Source organism: Nilaparvata lugens, chromosome 3 (genome assembly GCF_014356525.2).
Source record: "Nilaparvata lugens isolate BPH chromosome 3, ASM1435652v1, whole genome shotgun sequence".
NCBI lineage: Eukaryota > Metazoa > Arthropoda > Insecta > Hemiptera > Delphacidae > Nilaparvata > Nilaparvata lugens.
In genome coordinates, this window is record NC_052506.1 from 68,225,076 (window position 1) to 68,242,036 (window position 16,961).

At 33.0% G+C, this 16,961-nt stretch overlaps 1 protein-coding gene across 1 annotated transcript; it reads right to left on the bottom strand.

Annotated features, from left to right (window-relative positions):
* Positions 1 to 13,035: 13,035 nt before the first annotated feature.
* LOC120350274 (cholecystokinin receptor type A-like) lies at positions 13,036 to 16,042 on the bottom strand. The gene is made up of 3 exons (XM_039422871.1): positions 15,810 to 16,042; positions 14,746 to 14,891; positions 13,036 to 13,142 (listed from the first exon to the last, which is right to left on the bottom strand). The coding sequence occupies exons 1-3, from the start codon at positions 16,040 to 16,042 to the stop codon at positions 13,036 to 13,038; spliced, it is 486 nt and encodes a 161-aa protein (XP_039278805.1).
* Positions 16,043 to 16,961: the final 919 nt, after the last annotated feature.

The window sequence follows — 16,961 nt, forward strand, 5'->3', positions numbered from 1 at the left end:
CATTATAACGTTGACTTCACTATAGTCTGTCGGAAGATGCAGAAATAAGAATTTACCAAGTCTATCTCTGCACGGGTTGGTGACTCGTCTAGTACACCCATCTACACTAATTGTCACCTTGACATTTTGACCACAGGCAACAACTTATCCCCTCTTGAAAATATATTGTTACGGTTAACTAGTCACCACGGCAGTATCTCACTACTGGAATTGCAGGTGTCATCCTGTCGGATGACAGAGTGTCAACTCGCTTGCTAACATCATCTGTCACACTATCTACATGTCACCTACTGGATTCTTAGGTGACATCCTGTCAATGCTGTGCACAACTATGTGTCATTTTGCTTGCTTTTGTCAACTAGTCACCCCATCAGCATGTCACCCATGGGACATTGGCACATTGTCGTTACTTCTATCATCGTCTGCATGTCTCTTTCTTCTTCTTCCTTTAGCACTACAGTCCCATGTGGATCTTGCCTTCCATGACAATTCCTTTTCATCTGCCTCTATCACCAGTAATTTTCTTTCATCCCCTAATTCCCAACACTTGCAGATCTCTTTCCACATCTTCCAGCCACATTTTCCTTGGTCTCCCTCTTGTTCTTGTGCCTTCAATTCTTGCCTCCAATATGGCCTTTGGCAACACTTCTCTATTCAACCTCTCAACATGTCCAAGCCATTGTATCCGTTGTGACTTCATGAAACATACAATATCTTCCCTTCCAAGTATATTTATCTCTTCATAACTTTGAATGGCCCAACCTTCAGCTGTTCTTATGGGTCCTCATATTCTTCTGATAATTTTTCGTTCAAAGACTCTAAGAGCTTTTATGTCATTCATGAGAAGTGTCCATGCTTCGCATCCGTATGTAGCAATAGGCCAGATAAGAGTTTCAGTTTAATGCTATGGGAGACCAGACTTGAGCAGAATATGTACTTTTAACAGAATTAAGTTCTATTTGCACTCATTATTCCATTGGCGATTTCACTACTCACATAGTTTTTGTTATTAACAGCTGAGCCCAGATATTTAAACTCAGTTACTCCCTCAAAAATATAGTTTCCACAATGGAAGTTCTGGGTAGTTCTTCTTCCCTCACTAGCAGAGACTTTGAGATATTTCATCTTGGACTGGTTAATTTTCATGTGCATCTTCTGGGTCTCTTCATCCAATGATACCAAGGTTTCCTGAAGTAGCCTACTCTTGGATTTCTTGCCATTATCAACAAGTCATAAGCATAAGGCTCCAATCTGCTTCATTTTATAAGTTATGTTGCCCTGAGGTTGTAACTTGAACTGAGTAGTGCAGCGCTAAATTGAAAAGGATTGTTGAGAGAGGGTCACCTGCTCAACTCCCAAATGAACCTCAAATCCATCACTACTACAATTTCCTACAAGGACTTTTGCTTCGCAGCCTGCAAGTGTTACATTCACCAACTGGATGAATTCCACTGGAATACCCAACTACCACAGAGCAAAAGCTAATTGGCCTCTATCAAGGCTGTCAAATGCCCTCTGGAAATCCAGAAACAGCTTGTGTAGGTCCATTCCATGCTCATAGCATTTTTCAAGGCTCTGTCTCACTGCAAAGATCTGATCCACCGTTCCTCTGTCTGTCTTAAAACCGCTTTGGTATCCACCAATGATTCCATCTGCATATGGACTTATCATTCTGTTTGACAGGATAAACCTACATGAAAATATCTTATACACTACACAGAGCAATGTTATTCCTCAGTAGCTCTCACACATGCTTTTGTCCCCTTTTCTAAATATAGGGCATATATATGAGACCAATGCTCCATTCCTGTGACATTTCCTCATTTTCCCATACTTCTTCCAATCAGCTGATGATAAGCAGTTCTTCCTACTTCTTCCCTCCATATTTTATGAGCTGTGCAGTATTTGATCTTCTCCAGCACTTTGATGTTTCGCAGTTTCCTGATTGCTTCACTCACCTCATGCCTTGAGGGTTTTGCAACTTGAGGCTCCACAAACATGATCTGCTCCTCCCTGGCTCTGTTTTTGACTCTTATCGTCTCCACACATTCATCATCAAATCATTCCTCATTACGAATTCGCCCTCTCTCCCCTAAGACCTTCTCTGCTGTCGATACAATGGTCTGTCTGGCATGTGTCCAAAGTTCCTCTATGTTAGGTCTCTCACCCCTTTCTGGCAGTCTCATCAAGTTTTCTTCTGAAATCTACAGCCTTCTGGAGGTTTTTCAAAAGTTTCACATTCCACTTTCTTCTTTCCTCAGCATTGTTGCTTTGTACCTTAGAAAGTCTTTCTCTTACAACAGTATTGACCTCTCTCTCATAATATCTATGATTGAGGATGCATGCCTTTTAGACACCAGAACATGGTCTATCTGATTCACCTGTTCAGTGCCTGGCACTCTCCGTGTTCCTCTGTGAACCCTCTTGTGGTCAAAGCATGTGCTTTTTATGAACATGTCTGACATGCAAGCAAAATTAGCTAAGAACTTACCATTGTCATTATTCGTTCCATCATGAATTGTAAACCTACCAGCAACATGCCTCAGAATATTATCTTTGCCAATCTTAGCATTAAAGTCGCCATCATATTCATTCCTGGAACTGACCGTTAACTAGACAAAAAAAAAAGTATCAAGTTGTCAGCTCAACACTTCATGCAAGCAAAGAATGATGAAAATAAGAATATGGCCAAGGGTGGCCTAAAGAAAGAAAAGAGAAAAAAAGAATGGCACAAAGCTTAGTCAATCGAAAAACATTCTATTGAATTGATAAGTTACAAAGCATATTGTGAAGAAGAAGAAGGGAGGGGGAGGAAGGGCTTTGGAAAGTGGGGTGCCTTTTAGGCAAGCAGGGATACTGTGGGCATATTCTGGGCTTGAAACATTATTCTTGAGTCAGATGGTCGACTTAAAACTCCCCCAACCCACAGGGGGCACCGTCTGCATGTAAAATGCCAAAATCTGATAATAACTTGACTTTCTCCCTCTACTCACTCACTTTTAGACTATTATAGGGATGCCTATACAAACTGTTTACTGCTATCACTTTAAAATTTTATTCCAGTCCATCATTGCATGGTTTGAAAAAAAATACTTCAAATAATACGTTTCTCAAAAATTGATATTTTCAGGATTTTTTTTTGAATAGACCATGAAGAATCTAATTTTTCAAAATTTCATGAATTTATCTTTCAGGTACCGAATTTGAAATGATCTGTCTCAAAGATTTAAACTTTGGGCGCTCATATCTCAAAACAAATCCTAAGAAAACTTTTCATTTTGATAACTTGATACTATACTAAAAAAACATTGAAAAGTATAATCAGTAAAAATTTTTTCAGCCTATAGTAATAGTATATTTCGCACCTAGGGCCGAAAATGAGACTTTTCCGGCTCGAAATTGGTTTTCAAGTCTGAGGCCATAGGCCGAGGACTAGAAAAGATTGAGAGCCAGAAAAACATTTTTGCCCATGGTGTGAACGCTTTTTTTTGCCACACAGAAAAAATACAATATATATATGAGAATAATTGTTCATTAAGCACTTCTGAAAGCAAAAGTGGAAGGTCATAGCTCTAGCAAATCTGAGGTAATCTGAATATCAGGATATTGTTCAAGTATTTTCATTTCTTATTCTGATTTGTCTAAATAACCTAAAAGATTATGTTCAATTATGTGGGAGGTGAGTTTATACTTTTTATTCTTTCATATGGCAATAAGATGATATTATTATAAATGTTTTAATTATTAAATAATAAACATTAATAGGCTAATGAAAAGTTTTTTGATCAGATTTTTTAGCACACTTGAAATTTGGCCAATCTGAATGTCAACGTCAACAATGCTTGTTGTCATCGACTTGGGAAGTTTAGGTTAGAAGTTCTATCCTACTCTGAAAATCAAATTTGGATAGTTTATAATGTATATCTTATCTGTATTTCATTCATCCAAATAAAATGATAGTATATCATTGCAGAATACTTTATTCAATTCTAGAGGCATAAACTGATTTCGTTTCATAAATTATTTGTAAAAACGTTCAGCACCATGGATATTGCCCAGTGGTTCCAAAATATTCACCATGTACCATGTTTCCTGATAAACGAAGTACTATGAGGTTTGAGGTTAGATTCTATTATACTCTGAAAATTGAATTGAATAGTTAATAATACCTATCTTATTTGTATTTCATTCATCCAAATAAAATGATAGTATCTTATTGAAAAATACTTTATTCAATTCTAGAAGCATAAACTGATTCCGTTTCATAAACTATTTTGTAATAGTATATTTCGCACCTAGGGCCGAAAATGAGATATTTCCAGCTCGAAATCGGTTTTTAAGTCCGAGGCCGTAGGCCGAAGACTAGAAAAGATTGAGAGCTGGAAATACATTTTTGCCCATGGTGTGAATGCTATTTTTCGCCACACCAAAAAAAACTTCCAATATATAAGAAATAAAAAAATAAATAAAATTCAAACAGCCTATTTTGATAGTTTGAATCTTGGTTATGACAACTTTCACTGTCAATTAATTTCAATATTACTAATTAATAATTTACAATAGTGACAATATTTTTATACTATTAATATTTCGAATAATTATTTGAATTTTTATAGCTCGCGCTTTGCCCCTGGTGCAATATCTCATGGATAGATGGATGAATAGAATTTTCATTACTATTTTGAAATAATGTGATTAAAAAATAATATAATTGCATATTTCACAGTTTTGTCTCAAAATATATCTAAAAAATTGATTGAAATTTAAATTACGGTAAATAATATAAAAAATAGCTAATAAAAGTCGAAATTCATCGACAAAAAAAAATGTCACTGACTGAGGTTCGAACCTAGATCATGTTTGTAATTCACTAAGCTTTGAGTTCTGATGTACTACGCCTTTATGCTCTCGGCCATTGTATAATTTTGATCAAGAGGCCTGTAAGTCAGGTAACGTATGTAGGCTACTATAATATAGTGTAGGCCTATAGCGGCAAACTTGAAGCCAGTTTGCCGGCATTTTCACAACAAAATATTGCTCTGAAAATAGTTAAATCATAGAGAAAACATTCGAAGATTCAATCTTGAGTGGGCCTAATGTTTTCTCTATATGGTTTGATATTGAAGAAAAATTATCTAAAAGTTTTAATAATGAATTACGGAAAAATTACTAGGAATTTTTCAGTCAAGGCTGAGTTTCACCAGTAGGCTTACCTTAAACTTTAGATCTCTGCTGTATTTTCCTATTATTATTGTTGATTGTATTGCATTAAGAAGTGGAATTCGATAATAAAAAAGAAACAATTATTACTCTACCTCACTTTTAAATATTGATACAATTATTGTACTTTGATTTCAAATTCGATTCTTCACTTTTAAAGACTTGCGATACTTACCTTTCTGACAATGGACAATGCAGCCAACATTATATTGTTGAGGCTATGGAGATATCATCATATTCTATTGTTTGATATCAAAAACACAATAATAAATATTAAATTATGAAACAGTAATTCATAAAATATATTATAGACATGATACCGCGATTCACGATACATAATTATATAGATTATTACAGTCGCTATGAGATTATCTCTATGATTTTGTGAGATCGGACACGATCAGCTGTTATTCAAGGTCATTTTACAGCCCTAGGGCCGTAAAGTTTTACCGGCCTGGTCGGAAAACAATCACTTTCGGCCTCCATATGACGCACGTAAACCAGCTCATTACATCCAAGTGTGGCAAAAACACGTTTTCGCCCCTTTTGGATGTAATGAGCTGGTTTATGTGCGTCATATGGAGGCCGAAAGTGATTGTTTTCTGACCAGGCCGGTAAAATTTTTACGGCCCCAGGGCTGTAAAATAACCTTGAAGTCAGCTGATTCTGATTTGATGTGAACGTGTTTACAAAATAGTTTATGAAACGGAATCATTTTATGCTTCTAGAATTCAATAAAGTATTCTGCAATAATATACTATCATTTTATTTGGATGAATAAAATACAGATAAGATATATATTATAAACTATTCAAATAATTCGATTTTCAGAGTAGAATAGAACTTCTAACCTAAACTTCCGTTGACATTCAGATTGGCCAAATTTCAAGTGTGCTAAAACAGCTGATCAAAAACTTTTCATTATTTGTGTTTATCATTCAATAATTAGAACATTTATAATAATATCATCTTATTGTCATTTGAGAGAATAAAAAGTATAAACTCAACCTCTTACATAATCTTTTAGACAAATCATAATAAAAAATAAAAATACTTGGACAATTTCTTGATATTGAGATTACCTCAGATTTGCTAGAGCTATGACCTTCCACTTTTGCTTTCAGAAGTGCTTATAATAGACAATTATTCTCATATGTATATTGTTTATTTTTCTGTGTGGCGAAAAATAACGTTCTCACCATGGGCAAAAATGTTTTTCCGGCTCTCAATCTTTTCTAGTCCTCGGCCTACGGCCTCGGACTTGAAAACCGATTTCGAGCCAGAAAAGTCTCATTTTCGGCCCTAGGTGCGAAATATACTATTACAACAAATCAGAATCAGCTGACTTCAAGGTTATTTTACAGCCCTAGGGCCGTAAAAATTTTACCGGCCTGGTCAGAAAACAATCATTTTCGGCCTCCATATGACGCACGTAAACCAGCTCATTACATCCAAGTGGGGCGAAAAATAAATTTTTAATACTTAATACATTTTTATAATTGAGATTGAATATTTTGTTTATGCCTACATTGTTAGAAAGCGATCTGGAACGTTACAGAGCTAGAAAAGGATAGCGCATTCTGCTTTGTTAAATTGTAGACAAGGAAAGGATAGTAGAACGTGAATGCTAATGAAATACTGCCATTATAATGTGGACTTCACTATACAGAAAACTGTATTTGTTGTCTCTTATTTTCGAGTTAACGACGACAGTACAGTGAGTTTTATTAACATATACATATTCTCCTCAACATGAGAGGATACGAAATTTGTAGTCTATTATTTGGAAAATGATTGTTTTTATCTAATAAGACATGAGGTGGAGAATAAACTCGATTGCATTGAATCTTGTGAAAATAGGACAAGCTTTTACAAGTAAAATTCAATCTTCCTGGTCTGTAGTCTACTGTCCATTTTCACTTTTCATTGAAACCAACACTGATAGATGAATATATTTATGAGTTGGTGAAAAATTAAGAATGATTCAATATAATTTCCCAAAAAGTAACAAATAAAGGGTGAATATTATATCATCAATTGTATTTAAATTTCAATATGATAAGTTAGTATACGTTTGGATTTGGATATTTGTGTCAACGAAAAAGTCAGAGAGATCTTTATAAATAAGGTACCGGTACATCGTACACAAGATATTTTGACATGAACCTCAAATGAAAAATTAAATTCTGATTTATCTATTATTATTATTAAACAAACTAGTTAATTAATAGAAAGTCGAGTTAAGAGTAGAACCATATAGAGGAAAGATAGCATTATGCTACCTTCTTTCAATGTTAGAACTTATATATAGTTATTGCTTCTAAAGTGAATGAAATGAATGTAAAAAGGACACTAAGGAGTCAAAATAGAAACCAGTTTGCATTTTTATAAAAGTCACCTTATAAGAATTAAGAAATGCATATGAGTACTAATGATAAGAAAGATGAACATGACCAAGCAAATTAACCTATTCAATTTTATCAAAAGTTATCAAATACCATCAGATTGCAAGAGGCCAAGTATTGCAAGGAATATGCCAGATTCTTTGAAACTAGGTACTTGATTTACAATGAAATCCATATAATGGTGACATTAAGAATATGACAAGTTATAGAAAATTTAGTGATGGCTGTTTATAGTTTCCATACAAACAAAGGCCGGTCCTTGAATAATGATGAATGATTGATGAAGACTGAAGTACAAGTGACAGGTAGGTAGCCTTATACGTATTGGTTATATGCCATCTTATCATTCTATGAATTGTCTGTTGCCCAATAAATGATTCGAGCATTTTCCAATCCGTAGGCCTACCTGATTTTACTTCTCCAATGTTTTGTAATGAGCAAAAAAATTCATTCATCTGAAAAATGTTAATAGTGAGCAGATTTTCAACTCAAAAGTAACCTAATGATACAATCCACCTTTGATACTTTCCAAAATCATGCTCTAATGGCTTATGCCTGATATGAATCGAGAGTAGAAGTAGAAATTAGAAAAAAAACCTCATACAAGTTTGCTTCTTTTACAATGCTTTTCTTGAATAGATCTTCGCGATTTTGTTCTTCATGATACTTGCGAACTCTATTAGACTTTAATAAGATCTACAGAATGTTGAGGGAGGAAATTAACATGATCAGTTGTTCAAATGTAGAGTACGTGTTGCAATTAAGCTACGTTATATTGTTAGATATACCTAACTTGCATTGACTGTTATAAAGAAGGTGCTAATCTATATTAAATACTTAGAAAGAGAGTCTAGAGTGGACACACGACAATTCCCTCTATAATATTTATGGGGCTCTCTCCACAGGGATAGGCGGTCTCACAGATGGCGGGCTTAGTTCATATATGTACGTGAATGTATGTATAATAATGAATAATATATGTATGTATGTTCATAGAAACTTCTGATGTCAGCCAAACAATAAGTCAATTTGACAACAACTGTTTAAAAGGTATGCAGAGGAGATGAGAGGACACATTGAACACATATTAATAAAAAATACATTTAATAATATTGTAATATACAAAACGTTCGATCAATATTGTATTACTAAGATTGAATATGACGATTACACTATACTTGTACCAAATTATGTGAATATGACGTTAAAAAAATCATTACATATAGGCTTATCACATATATCGTATAATAAATAAATTGTTTTATCAAGTTTTGAAGGACAAATGGCTGGAAAAATAATCTATCAAGAAAAAGGTAATTCAAATTACCAATTAGATTGAGTGCATATCTATTGCACTCAAAAACATTTATTAAGGTGGACAAGATCCATTTTATAGTCGAAATTGAAGCTACAGATGTTAATAATATAGAAAATTGCAAAGTTGAATTAAACAAGAATTACACTGATGAAAATTGTCACTCTTGAAATGTTATACTGAAAATAAGGATTAGAATCGGTATGGTAGATTATCATTTCGGTACCTACTAACTGTTTTAAATTGTTTACCGATTTATTGTTGTTCTATATTATCAGAGTATACGAATCATTACTTAAATTTTCTCATACACGTCCATGATAGTAGGATATTTTTACAATATTGAGATTGAGATCTTATAAGATTTAGAGTAGTACAAGACATATATTATTAATTCTTCAATTTATTCTCATTTCGAAGAGAACACTTTCGAATAAGACATATTTTACATAGAGAATATGTTTACATAATTTTTCTGTGGAGTCCACTGTATTTGTTTCATTCATATATTGATCGAACACTACGATATCTAAAATGAGAAACGTTTAAGTCGCCAACTATAATAACTTCTTTAGGTTCATTTTGATGAATTCATGAAACTTTTGTGAGTGAGCATGAAGAGGCTTGATTGTGTGGGAATATTAAATTAAAATTATCAAGTTCATAACAGAGAAATATACATCATCTTTTTAAATTAACCTTATTCTGTTTGATATTTGAGCATATAATATGAGGAGTATACAGTAATAATAATAATTGGAAAAAATCGTCTTTAATATTATTATCTAGGTATTGACTGTTCAATTAGGATTTTGCTTTTAGGTTGCTCAATATATTTCACCCAAACATCATTAGTTTAGTCCACAGGCTATATTGATAAAATCTTTTTCAAGCTTATTTCTGGTCTAATTCTATTTAAGCATTATAATTTTTATTTTTGACTACAAAACTTGAATTTCCAAACAAAGTAATCAAATACTATTAGGCTACTCTTCGACCAAATTAGATGCTTGCTATTACACAATCAATAATGTTGGATGAATATTGAAAATAGGAGGAATTTCAAGTACGGTATCACAAACTTTCGCTAGCAGCATATTAATACCGTACTTTGCATATAACTAAAGATGTGGGGAAATTAACATGACTTCCGGTACAGTATTTAATGATTTTTTAATTGAGTTATCGAGTGAATAATCAAGATCAATTAAGAATGTGAGGGAAAAAACATGAGTGTACACAGTTTTTATTGTGCTCTGCGTTGTAATAATTTATTGTTAAGATAAGATATTTATTGACATTGTTACAAGTCTGTTACCTATGATACCCTAACATTCACAAAAATAATAAAAAATATAAAATTGAAATTAAATCAAACTTAATAAATTAATAATTATTTAACAGTTAGAATTAATTAGTTACAAATATCAAAGAAAATAATATAGTAGGTAGCCTACCTATATATTAAGTCATCAACATTATACTAGATCACATTAGCAAACTAGAGGAGAGAAAAGTTTCTATTTGCATCCATGTGGAATGAAACTTATCATGAAAGTATACCATGAAAAATTAAACTTCATAATACAATAAAATAGAGGGTAGATGAAATAGGTAAGAAAAAAACTATGAAGGTGGTTCTATTATAAAACATTGTGATCAGACTTTCAATAATAATAAGAAAAGTAATTATGAAATTGTGCATGAAATAGGAGCATGAATGCACCAAACCCTGCCAATCATAACGACCTTATTGTTCAATATTGTAATACAGTACCATATAATTATAGTATTAATTAATTAGCTCACTCATATTATTTTAGAATTGAATTCAGAATGTGGTTCATCTGAAAATACTTATTATTGAATATGATAAAACAGAGATATATTATTATTTTGGTCCTTTGTAAAAGAGAATAATTTGGTCCAGTTACCTATGGAACAGCTATATATGTGAAACAATTCCAATGCTTGATAAAACAATATCATGTAGAGTCGTAGGTCTGTCCAAAATAAAAATATCATAAGTTACATGATCCATATTTATTATAAGTTGCATAACTCCATCAATCACTGCAATATATTACCGTATATGTAGCCTTTAATGAAAATCTGAAAAATACACGATTTATGAAGAAAATTCTAGATATAATTAATATATCCGATCATTGAGCCCTATCTTGAATTGTAATTTCTTGAAAAGTACAATGTCGTCAAAAAAGGCAGCAGTTACTGTATGGTGTACTACTTAAAAAAATGTTTCGCATGAGTTAGGTATCGTAGTCTACTGTCTCACAATTTACACTCATTCATGGCCTACCGTACCTCAGATTAGATATTAGTTATTATGTGTATGACCAGCCTATCATATAGGCATACTTGAAAGATTTTTCATTCCATGAACATGTATATGTAGGTATACTGTATTCGTTAATATCATTATGAAAAACCGACTTAAGACTGATAATGTGTTTTAATTATGACGTCAAACACTGATTGAATCACACTGACAAATAAATTGAAATGTACATCGACACAATCACTGACTAATTTAATGAGAACGGACTTTTCCTCAAATTACACAAAAACCTAATCTAATACAGTTTTGTTCCATGCGCAATCTGATCTGATAGCAATGGATGAGACTCATCATCTCACAATCACTTTTCGTTATTCACCTCAACAAAGTTCTTGGGACTTTTCTGGAAGGTACACATTCAAAGCTTGATGAGAAATTGAACCGGGCTTATTTTGTCTTTCTTATACTGTCGAATTCACTTGACAGGAACACTCTAATAACCTTTCTAGTATATTGAGCATATGCTCACTCCTAAATTATGGAAACAACTACTTTTGGAGAAATTCGGGTATAACAGCAATAAACTTTTTATAACACAAAAAAGGATTCTAATTAATATGAGTAGACTTAGATCGAGTAGAGATACATGCAGAACAGTTTCCAAAGCACTCAACATTCCCACACTTCCTTTATTCCATCCACTCGTAGATCTATCAGTTAGTAGTTCTTATGAAGGTGTACATTTATGAATTTTAATGTTGTACAGACATTCATCTGTATAATACTCGTGATAGAAACCCGATAATGCATTTCCCAGTTCAGAGATCTGCATCGTTGAAAAACGCCTCTTATTATGGTACGGTATTACTAGATTACTATTTAACAAGCACTTTAGTAGGCCTACTTGTAGGTACTCGAAAATGAGGGTTTCCAATTGATTACCATCAGCTGACATTCGAAATCCAGAAGCTCATTGAAGCAGGCAGTCAGAAATTTATAAATAGAAAACGTCTTCAAGATTATACAGAATTTTAAGATAATAGAGTCCCATTAATATAAATAACATAAATTCATAGTTTTCAATTAACATGGAAGTCATCCACTATATTATGTTCTATCATCTATACTATAATATAGGAAAGAACTGGCTTATACACGTAAGGGATAGAAAATTCACGAGTGACGCATCATCACGTCTGAACTACTGGACTGATTAGGCTAATTTGTAATTTGGCATATAAATTCTTAATTCACCAAGGATGGTTATATAGGCCTAACTTCAATTCTTCAAGATACCATTACGTCAAGTTTTTAGTTTGTGAAGTTATTTATTAGTCCTTGCGGAGTGGGTTATCTACTAGTAGATGATAAAGATGTGAAGAGAATACGATGGTGGAAGTTCCAGCAAATTTTGAAGTGATTTCGAAAATTGTGAAATTCTTTCCGAAAATCGTGGCATTTGAGGTGTTTATTTGACTGTCGTGGTCTCACTGTGAGGATTAAGTGATCCCAGATCCCATCCAGTTTGAATCGAGTTGACCTCTACCATATGATGACATATTATCTATCTCTACTTTCACTACAATCTCACTTTCCTTACTACTATCTTTCTACTATCTCAGTATCCTTATTATTGGCAGAAACGTGATCCCTTATATACTTTGAGCCATTTACGCAACTTAAACTTATATTTGTGGAGGCTATTGTTCTTGGCCATTGGCACTATTACATTGCAAAGTAACTATTTTATCACAGATTAGAAAGAGGTTGTTCTCAGCAGAACTTTGCGGGGTCGTTTAAATTTGATCGATGCTCTTTCCAGACGACTCTGTATAGGAAAGTGGGCTCGTCGTGCCGGGGCAGCCATTGCTAAACACGCTCTTCCCGTCCAGTACCACCACTTCTGCAAAACAAACAACATTCGCATTCATACTTTCCAGCTTAAAATATCGTATTGATTCTAATTCTAAAAAAAATCGATAGAGAAATTATAATTACCTAACAAATTCATCTAATACGAATAGGAGATTAGATTCATTATCACCAAATACAAAACAACTAATGAATATTAATTTCCGAAAAAATGCGGAAATGAATCTGAATGAAAATGGTAAAGTGTAATTCTACTACAAGTACCACTTCTGCAAATGAAACAAAATTAAAAACATTTTTGAAATGAGGAAGTCAAGAATCAATCTCATTAGGGTCAAAAAATGGAGAAGTGTGGTGTGACGAAGTTAGAGGATATCGAAAAAGATAGCTGATGATGCTGATGAAAAGGTGGTTGATAATAATATGGATGTTTTCGCTTCCTTCTTGTACCATACCTACATCCTACATTCGCCGTTCTAAGTTCTGACATATTTGATAAGCTATCTATCAGCTGCCTTCTTTGATACAATATACTTTCCACCTTCCCCGCTTATCTATGTTTTCACCCTTAGAAGAACATAAATATAATCTATTAGAAATAATATTATCAACCAATACCGATATATTATTATGTGATACGGTACACGAAAATGTAGCCTATATCAAACACAACATTGAATTGAATAAATTTGTTTATAATCAAATGTAATAAATGTGGATAAATTTGTTCCTTATTATTATTATGAATATCATTCTATTATTGTTCCTTCATTCATATCTTCCACCAATAATAATTGAGGTGAATGCAATGGATAGAAAGAATGTAACACATTACACATAAACATATAACACAACACACAAACACATAAAACAAAGTAGTTACCCAGCTATATATAGATATATTTAGTGTTTTCACGAAATTTGAAATATGAAGGGCAGGAATCAAATTCATAAATTTACTAGGGTGGGAAGGGCACAATGATAATATAATATCATAGTTTGTAATGATAGGCCATTGAGTTGGTATTGCAAGTCTTCAATTTTATGAGAAACTCTCCGAGTCAAGCTCTCCAACCACTAGCATTACGATTCAGTCAAATTTGAATGAACTCATAAGAATCAATTAAAGAAAATGCTTGACGGAGAGAGCTTCAATTAATGTTCAATGTTAATTATAACATTTTATTTGCTTATTTTTAATAATACACATTTACATACTGTCAAACTGGAGACATTAATTTGAATTACCATTTCAGCTGTAAATTATTCAACAAGAATACTCTTGTTCTCAAGAACTCATTTATTAAGTCACCGTGAACTGTTTAATCAGTAGACATAATCAATCCGATTGATATCATAATTTGATAACATATTGGATTTTTCAATGCTAAACAGAATAATATTTTTGAGATAAATTCAAATCTAATTCAATTCAAAAAAGTCTTATTTGTTTTCAGGGTTGTGCCCTATACAGAAATTCACTATTTTCAACAAGCATGCGAAAATGATATAATAATAATGTGTTTGGGATAAATTGATGAATGAACATTATTATAGAAGAATAAATCTCTGTTGGTAGGTGATATGAAGCAATAATAAAATAAAACTGAATTTGAAACAAATGATTTATATACCTGATCGACATCCTCTCCCCACATAGAGAGTTGAATCGTTTGCTGAGAGTTCAGAGTTGTTCTGGCCAGATGGTCCCGGCTCTTCCAACTGGCTGCATGCTCCTAAAGGTCCGTCAACAGCAGCTCCCGAGCAAAAGCAACATATTCTGCAAAAATATATAGTAAATAAAGGACTTCGGGATGCAGTTAACTATCACTATATGCAGCAACATATTCTGCAAAACTATATAGTAAATAAAGGACTTCGGGATGCAGTTAACTATCACTGGATGCCTATACTATGATAACATAAGACTCGGACAAAACATTCATCATTAATATAATATTTCGTTTATGATATCGTAATAATGTTGTGGAACAGATATCTGTTTAATTTATCTCATTCATTTATTTATTTACAAAATCACATAGTCAAACCAATAGTTGGGAGTGATGTTGAATTGACAGACTTCGAGGACTCTCAAAGGAGAAAATAAAATTCATTCTATCAGGAGAAACTAATGTATATTTTACAATAAATTGAAAGCTATAACGTAGATACATTTTTTGATAATTAGTGAACTGCTGACTATCATAGAAGTGGAAACATTCCAAAAATATTATGAAGATTTCAGGATCTTGAATTTTATTGATGAAACTAAATTATTCTCCCTTGAAATGGTATAGGCCTACACCGGTACCTATTTTTTAAATATAAAATCAGATATTGCTGTTGAGTTAGTGCATTTTATTTTCACTGGTAGGTGCACTCACTGCATGAATAGTTGTCAAGGTTTATAAACTTTCATATATTATTTTTTTAGTCTGAAATTCCAGTATCACAGCTGTTCAAGGTATGATAGACTACCGTATACATTCCCTTGACACGATATGGTATCACAATTGAATGCATTGAAATCGTAGTCTACGAGATTATCAAATAATACGTATATAGTTTACGTTGGAATTCTATTAAATTAATTTTTCAATTTCCACAAATGAATAAGGTTTAGTAGATTAGTTCATGATTTACGTACAAAAAACAAAAAACTTGCATGTAAAATTGCATGCAAGCATAAACTCACCTTGCACATTGATAGCACTTGAATATGCTAAGAAATGCTTGTCGGAATTTGCGATTCATGAAGCAGTATGTGATTGGGTTGCAGCAGGAGCTGACATAAGCTAGAATCTGTACCAGGTACAGATAATTTCCCAGGTAGGTTCGGAAAAAGTCTGGATTGAACAGGTAGACGGTGTTCAAAATATGGATTGGTGTCCAGCATATGAAAAACTCCCCCACTACCACGAACAGCATACGTATACCTGTGTAAGCAGAAAATAAAAATGTGTTTAATATGTTTTTTAATGCATGGTCATTGAACATTCTACATCTTGAACATTTCATATACAAACCAGCTTCAAAACAATAATTATTCACATAAAAATAATACCGTAGGTGAATTGAAGTACAAGGATACAAGAGATGCAGGGCTGCCCGGATGGGTGGGGGGCGATGATCTGTGAGGGGAGTGCTCAAAAAAAATTTTGGGTGGAGGGGTCTTCAAGAATGGTTAACAAAAGTGCTGAATATGCGAGAATGAATTTATTTTTGTACTAAATTGGGGGGTGCGTCCTTGGACTTTCCACCCCTGAGAAATGTTTTTGTTTTTTATATCCTTTGTTATTGGATGAATATGATTCACAATAATACTACAAATTTAAAGAGTGAATACCATAATTTGAAGAATAAATATTGACTTTTTCTTATCTGAGAATCTGAATTGGTTTATCTATAGAGAAAATAGTTACTGAAAGTAGGGAAGTTTCATGAGTAGTTAAATTTCCTCCTTGAAAACTGAAAATTTGATTACCGTATGATCCTGATGCAATGCTTGATGTTTTAAACTGATTCATATTGCTTGCAATGTGAAATTTTTGGAAATTGGGTAGATTGTACATCATAATTTTCTATGCAATATTGACGGACTAGTAGAAAAGCTTGGCGCTACTCATTATAATACAAATCATATTGATCATTGATCAACCATGATAATTGGTGTCTCTGTTATTGAATAAGACGTGATACACGATAACCGTTTTTATTTCTGAAACAATATGCTGAAATATTTCTGAAAATATTCGAGATTGAAGCAGTTTTGGGCTAACGCATGTCGTATGGTATCACATCATACTTATAATAGTCAATCCTGAAGCTCTCTCTTAAATTGAAAAAT

Bases quoted from the DNA above. Each gene is read 5' to 3' on its own strand.
- LOC120350274 (XM_039422871.1), bottom strand. From the start codon at position 16,042: ATGCTGTTCGTGGTAGTGGGGGAGTTTTTCATATGCTGGACACCAATC. The intron at 14,892-15,809 runs GTGAGTTTATGC...ATATTTTTGCAG, and splicing joins AAGTGCTATCAATGTGCAAG to AATATGTTGCTTTTGCTCGG. The intron at 13,143-14,745 runs GTATATAAATCA...TTTGTTTTGCAG, and splicing joins GGGGAGAGGATGTCGATCAG to AAGTGGTGGTACTGGACGGG.